This window comes from Lupinus angustifolius, chromosome LG14 (genome assembly GCF_001865875.1).
Source record: "Lupinus angustifolius cultivar Tanjil chromosome LG14, LupAngTanjil_v1.0, whole genome shotgun sequence".
NCBI lineage: Eukaryota > Viridiplantae > Streptophyta > Magnoliopsida > Fabales > Fabaceae > Lupinus > Lupinus angustifolius.
Window position 1 is genome coordinate 8,052,957 of NC_032022.1, and position 7,351 is coordinate 8,060,307.

The 7,351-nt window shown below is 37.4% G+C and overlaps 1 protein-coding gene across 4 annotated transcripts; it reads right to left on the reverse strand.

The window, feature by feature from the left end:
* Positions 1,629-6,962, reverse strand: LOC109327104 (pentatricopeptide repeat-containing protein At2g16880). 4 transcript variants are annotated; one of them, XM_019560138.1, is made up of 5 exons: positions 4,400-6,961; positions 3,000-3,124; positions 2,796-2,890; positions 2,347-2,586; positions 1,629-1,797 (listed from the first exon to the last, which is right to left on the reverse strand). In XM_019560138.1, exon 1 carries the CDS (start codon positions 6,722-6,724, stop codon positions 4,424-4,426), a length of 2,301 nt encoding a protein of 766 aa, XP_019415683.1. In that variant the 5' UTR covers positions 6,725-6,961; the 3' UTR covers positions 1,629-1,797; positions 2,347-2,586; positions 2,796-2,890; positions 3,000-3,124; positions 4,400-4,423. The 4 variants fall into 4 exon arrangements, with proteins under 4 accessions (XP_019415683.1, XP_019415682.1, XP_019415679.1 ...); XM_019560137.1 differs by having other exon boundaries at positions 2,796-3,070; positions 4,400-6,962; XM_019560134.1 differs by having other exon boundaries at positions 1,630-1,797; positions 2,796-3,124.

Here is a 7,351-nt window from a genome sequence, read left to right on the forward strand (position 1 = left end):
AATATCGGGTTCTCAGTAAATATTGACCACAATAAATTTGTGTTATCAAACCCGCACTCCGTACTCCGTTACTATGATACAAATTCCACAAATAACAGTGTTAGCTTTTTTCTTACTTAAAAAACTAGCAAGTTACCCGTGCATTTGCACGGGACGATATTTTTTTGCCGCATGATTAAGAACACATATTACATGTTCATTTATGATTAAAAATATGTATGTTGTTTACATTCGCATGACTAAAACCATATATGTTACCACTGCATTCATATTGTTAAAAATATTAGTTATATATAAAATCATACGGTCAGAGCATACGGTTTAATTGTTTAAATCAGATAAACTTAATATGAGACCTCTTCTGGTTTAACATCTTGCTCGATAAAAATACACTTTAAATAACATATTTATAAAATAAGAACAATGATGAAGTTAATGAATAAAAAAATCAATAAAAATATACTTTCAACAACATATTTATAAAATAAGAACAAATTACAATGATGAAGACTTAGTATCGGGATACATAAGCCATCATATTAAGTTTAACGAAATGAAGTTTGACGAATAAAATATTGGATTGTAGACACGTGGGAGAAGAAGAGAGAAATATGAAATGAGAGGGAGAGAGAAATATGAAATGAGAGGGAGAGAAAAATATGGAGATATGAAATGATAATGGTGGAGAAGTAATTCACATGTGAAAAGGGATTCAATCCCCTTTATTGTGAGATGTAATTTTTTTATAGAATAAAAAACAAATGAGCTCATTAATTATTAGAATTAAATTGTATAATGAACAAAAATGGAAGATTGACATGTTTTGAAGGGAAAATATTGATTGAGAGATTGACACATGTCATGAGAGACCTTTAGTTTTGATGAGAGATTGACACATGTCAGAGGGCTTGAGAGATTGACACATGTCATGAGAGAGCTTTAGTTTTGATGAGAGGTTGACACATGTCATGAGTTTTGCTAAGAGGTTGACACATATCATGAGGGCTTGAGAGATTGACACATATCATGAGTGAGCTTTTTTTGTTTAATCATTAAAATTAAATTGTACAATGAACAAAAATGGAAGATTGACATGTTTTGGAGGGAAAGTATTGATTGAGAGATTGACACATGTTATGAGAAACATTTAGTTTTGATGAGAGGTTGACACATGTCATGAGAGTTTGAGAGATTGACACATGTCATGAGGGAGCTTTAGTTTTGATGAGAGGTTGACACATGTCATGAGTTTTGATGAGAGGTTGACACATGTCATGAGTTTTGATGAGAGGTTGACACATGTCATGAGGGTTTGAGATATTGACACATGTCATGAGGGAGCTTTTTTTATTATATAGGTAATAAATAACTAAAGAAATGTACTCAAAGGTGGCATTTCATTTTTTATATGCATGATCTAGAGCTGTATACAAATTGAATCCCCAACACTAATAAAACCATATATACAAGAAAAGAAAGCAAATTATGTGCAGCATAGCAAGTATCTATCTATATATCTGAAACCATATGGCATAAGTTGTACAAATTGTGAGATGGGCCCAGTCTTTCTTTTCTCAAGGAACTTAATAGCTTCTTTCACTAGTTTGACTTGGTATTTGGAGGCATATCCAATAAAGCAATGATTACAAGTCTTTTGATAACACTCCAGTAAATGCCAATCCAGTAGCTAGAGGATGGCAAACTTTGATGTTGAAATTCCAGTTGCAGCATGTAACTATTTCCCTTTTAGCCACTTCCAATTCGTTCTCAACTTGGGTTGCCAGTGTGAACCCTCACCTGCATTTTGCATAGTTCATGAATTAGCAATGAGACAATGCAAATAATGAAATTGTAGAACTTATTATGTGCAATAACAAGGGTCGTTTGCAACCAAAGTTAGATATGGGATCACAACTTTTCTGCAGTGACTTATTTTCACTGGGAAGTTTCTTAGTTGGATTCTTTGTTGCATGGCAAGTAGTCCTGTACAAGTAGATTGCTTGTTTCTCTTGAAAGGATTAGAACAGGACTGATTCTCCTTTCCTAGTCCATCCTCTGGTGAGACAAACAATAGGTACAAGCCACATCAGGTTTTATAAGTCTAGAGCACAATAAATGCATACTCTAGGAAGGATCTCTATTATGGAATTTAAATAAACTTGCAAAAATAATTAAGTCACTAATTTAAAATTAATGGTAGAGATGAATCCTCGAGCATGTATTTACTACACTCCAAGAAGAAGCACTAAATTATCCACACAATGCAATTTCATCCTTTTCATGAAATGCCAGCTCAATTGTGAAACAACTTAACCTGAACCGGTGACACAATGGCCACTCACTCACCTTGAAGTTTGTTGTTGCAGGCCAAGTTGCAGATGTTGCAGCTTTACCCATTGTTTGTGAAAGTAACTTCAGTTTACCCAGTTTTGGAATATTATATGGGCTTGCATTGTTGAGTTTCATCTTAGAGGATGAAATGTAGACAGCTTCTGGTATAAGTCCTGCCTGAAATGCACCATATGCTCTTCAAGCCTTGCAATCTCTTCCTCCAGTACTGGCACCACAAGCCACAAGTCCTAGTGTCTACATTTTTATAAGATTGAAGTAAACAAACAAATAGTCAAGTTTCTGGAATATGATAAACCCCACCAAAATTGTACTCAAATGAATATATTTGCTCTTCAAAGCCCTCTCCAACTTGTGATTAATATACTTATAGACTTCTTATTCACTCTTAACAATAGGAAATGATTTCTAGTTAAAAAGAAGAATAAAGGGAGAGATATGCTAACATTGGGAGGGAGATAAGGGGAAAGACAAGTGAGAGCACCCAAATGCCCTATTTAAAGATATCTTCAATGCCCTGTGGATCTTCTCTTCAGGCCACTTGCAGAATCGGAAAATTCAGCTTAGTAGCCAGTTAGAGGCACAGTAAAAAAGAAACCTGATTCCATATATGGAAATGCAAATACAGAAGAAACAGAGACACTGATTACATCTTGTTGCAGCATTACTTGTTCCCTCTCCCATCTTTTCCGCATCTCTGCCTTTTCACAGCCATGGTCCACTTCACATTAGGGATGACAACGGTTTAGATCCCATCACAAGCTCATCAACAAGCCTATTTAAAACATAACCAACAACACACAACCTAAAAAGAATGTTCCAATCTTAGTTGGGCATAACTTAGCAATTGATGTTGTAAGTATCTGATTGCATAGCTTCAGATTTTAATTTAGGCATTCATAACATGATAATTTGAACACATAAGGCGAACAACAATAATGAAGTAGATAATAAATTGCTAAAATCAAGCATCTGGAATGATACTTAAAATCCCTGCCCATTGATCCATTGAGTCTCTTGACCTTTAGGAAAGTTGCATGCAAGCAATGAAATAATTGATAGACAGTTATACATAAATAAAATCCAGATCAAGTGTTGAAATGAAATGTTTAAAGTTAGTCCAAAAGGACAAAAGTAAAGGATATTGATTTCACATTGCTACGCTTCATTAAAAGCCTCCACAATTATTAGTTACAAATTATGGCTTCAGATTCCTTAAACTTCTTATAGCATAACAATAACAACAACCAAACATTTATCCGACTAGGTGAGGTCGGCTACATGGATCACACGACGTCATAATGCTCTATCAAAAATCATGTAATTTTGTTTATCAACTCTACTGCAACTCCTCACTGAATTTCTAAGAGTTTTGGAAAGTGAGGTATGCCAATCTTAGCTTGCTATCTATATAGCATGAAGACCATCAATTTAACTCCCATAAAATTTGGTGTATTTATTAATGATATCGAATCAAAGACAGGTGTGGTTTCTAGCTGTCAATCTATGAAAGTAATAGAAACTCAGTTCACCATAATACCAATATACAATTGCATATATTGGTATTATGGGAAAGGGATGTGGGTGCTGGTCATTTATAGTGTTGTAGGAGTGATATGAAAGAAATTACTACTAAGAACCAAGTATATCAAATGATCACAAACTCCATCCAAAAATTCCTACCAAGAAAGTAAAAAATAGGTAGGCATAGACCCATAGTTACATAATTCTCTCATTTACTCTACGTACCGTGTACTGAATTCACCGTACCGAGTACCACATACTAGGTTCGTCATAAAGAAGGTCTCATAAAATTAATGTAAAAAGTGATGAACCATGTACAACATACCCTCATGCATACAAGGTAACTATGCATAGACCACCATAAGTATGTTGGCTAAATAGTCTTCAAATGAAAATCTGATTCACTATTATATTGAAAAATGGGGCAGAACAATTACATGAGATCATTGAATGCAATCGCAACACTGCCTTTATGATAGGATTCAATCATTATGGGCATCATGTATGCAAATGACAAAATTAGTACCTAGCTGTTATTGTGTAAATCTGATCATGCAGCCTTCGATATACTTTTTCGCCTCTTCAAGAGCCCATCCATTAGCTTCATATGTGTAGATTTATTTAAAGCAACTCCTTTATGCTCTGCCTCTTGAAATAGTTTCATTGCCTCCTTGTACTTCCCTTGAGTACACAAATTACTTATCTGCTCTGAGAACATCATATCGCCTGATCCATCCCCATGGGCAGTGTCATGAGTTTTCAAATCTTGCCCTGTCTCTACAAATTTTGACATCAATTTCTCTGCTTCCACAGTTCTACCAGCATGAGTAAGAGCACTGATGATGGCATTATAAGTATACTTATCAGGCCTCAAGATTTTGACCTCCATTTCATTCATAAGATCAAATGCATCCTCAATTCTCCTTTCTTTACAAAGGGCAGATATCAATGTGTTGTATGTAACTACATCAACAGGCTTTCCTTTAGAGACCCATGTGTTAAAAAGTTTTAGAGCCTTCTCCAGCATACCCTCTTTGCAAAGTCCTTGAAGAAGAATGTTACATGTAAAGATATCTGGCTTGAATGAGTTCTCTACTGTTTTGTTATGGAACTGAAATGCTTTCTCTACTGCCCCCTCCCAGCAGTATCCGTGAATAATTATGTTATATGTAGTTTCGTCAGGTACCAAACCCTTCTCTAAAAGCTCATTCAATTTATCTACAGCCTGGTCTGTTTTTCTAGACAGGCATAACCCTCTAATTATAGTGTTATAAGTGACAACACTGGTAACAATCCCCCTCTCCTTCATCTCATCCCAAAGCTTCAAACCTTTGTCTGCTTTATCATCCTTAAAGTATCCTATCATTAGAGTTCCATAGGTTACCTCATCAAGAATATAACCTCGCTTCCGGGCATTCACAGTTAACTCATATGCCTCTTCAAGCTTCTTCTCTGTGCACAAAGTGTGTAATATGGTGTTAAGAGTATAAATATCCGTTTTCAATCCTTTCCTTGACATTTCATCCATCACCCTAAATGCTTCTCCAAGCTTTCCTGTTTTACAATAAACATTAATCATGGTATTATACGTAAAATAGTCCGGAGAAAACCCACTCTCGACCATCTTCCTTATCGTATTGCTTGCTTCATCGGTCTTACCTTCCTTACATAACCACTTGACCATTATATTGTGAGTGACTGCATTTAGCTCGACTCCTTTCTCCTTCATTTCCTCAACCAACTTAAATGCCTCTGCACTGCCCTGCCACTCAAAGCACCCATCTATCAAAGTATTATAAGTAAAAACATCCGGAACTACCTTCAAGTTCTCCATCTCATCTTTAAGCCTAAATGCCTCCTCAATCTTACCTTCATCACACAAACCCCTCATCATAATATTATAAGTCCAAATATCCGGCAACATATTATTCAGTGTCATCAGCTCAATAACCTCAGCAGCTTCCTTCAACCATTTGAGCCTACAATACCCATGAACCAAAATATTGTATGTGTTCCTATTTGGAACCAAGCCACTATTCTTCATCTCATGTAACAAATCCCTGACTTTACTCAACTGACTTTTCTTGCAGAGTGCACTCAAAATTGTATTATAAGTAACATTATCAGGAAAACACCCAAAATTACTCATTCGATTCATCAACTCAATAGCTTCATTGAACTTATTATCAACACAACAACCATAAATAAGTATATTAAAGGTGTTGGTGTTCGGGTTTACGCCGAGTTTAACAGAATCCTTAAACACCTGCTTAGACAACTGAATAGAATGAGAAGACGGGGACCTAACCAGAGCATTGAGGAGGGTGTTGCAAGTGAGCAAATTCGGGCAAAAACGGAGCCGTTTCATCTTGCTGAAAATCTGGTACGCCAGGTGAGGGTGTCCGGCGTGGACGTAGGCACCGACGGAGGTGTCGAGGAGGGGTTTGGAGACGGACGGGAGGGAGCGGTTGGGGTGGAGGAGTAAACAGTGGAGGGAGTGGCGAGGGTGGTCGCGGGAGATGAAGGAGGAGAGGAGGGACTTGGCGTCGGAGAATTTGTGGTGGCGGAGGAGGGAGGGGAGGAGGGAGAGGAGGGGCTCGGGGGAGGAGAGGAAGGAGGGGGGTGGGAAGAGGGAATGGAGGGGTTTAAAAAATGAGAGGACGGTGCAAGGGCGGGAGTAGAGGGGTTTGGAGGAGAGGAGGGAGAGGAGAAGAGGGAGGGTTAGGTGTGGCAGAAATGGTTGGAGTGATGAAAGGTTTGGGTTAGGTTTAGTGGTTAGGATTGAGGTTATGGTTTTGATGAGATTCATCTTCTCATTCTCATTTTCATTCTCATGCTGGCTGCTGCTCATGCTTTCTTTCCTCGATGGACCCTGAGGGAGTGTTTATTGATTTACGAGTGAACTGAACTGTGGAGTTGTCTTCGTCGGACACTGATTCTCTGTGAGCGACTGCGAATGAATAGGGGGTGGTGGAAACCTGGTATTCTTTTAGTTGGCCTGTGGGCTTTGGATTACGTTTTAGGCCCAGATTTTCGCGATTTCAGTTTTCCCACCACTCATATAACAGTCCGGTTTGGTTTCAGGGAAAGATCAGGATCCGAACACAAGAATATATTAAGAAGATTTGTTTTAGTTCGTTTCTTATTTGTTCAGGGTATAAAAACTAAACTAAACTAAACTGCACCGAGCCGTTGGCAAAGGGTACTAGACCTGGAGCTATTCACCAGTAGTATATGCAACGCGTCATGGACTCATTTCTGGTCCATATTTTTTAATCTACCGGTAGATGGACCCAAAAATTTTAAGCTTCCGTGTTGAACGGAATAAGGTACTTAAACCCACCAATCTTAAAGAGAATGAAGCATGTACTATTTGAATCAACGTCCGTTGGTAATCTTAAATCTATATATACACACATAACATGACCAAAAATATATTTAATTATGTTACACACATAACATAATTAAACATATTTTT

Excerpts from the sequence above, each read along its gene's own strand:
- LOC109327104 (XM_019560137.1), bottom strand. The coding sequence starts at position 6,724 with ATGAGCAGCAGCCAGCATGAGAATGAAAATGAGAATGAGAAGATGAAT.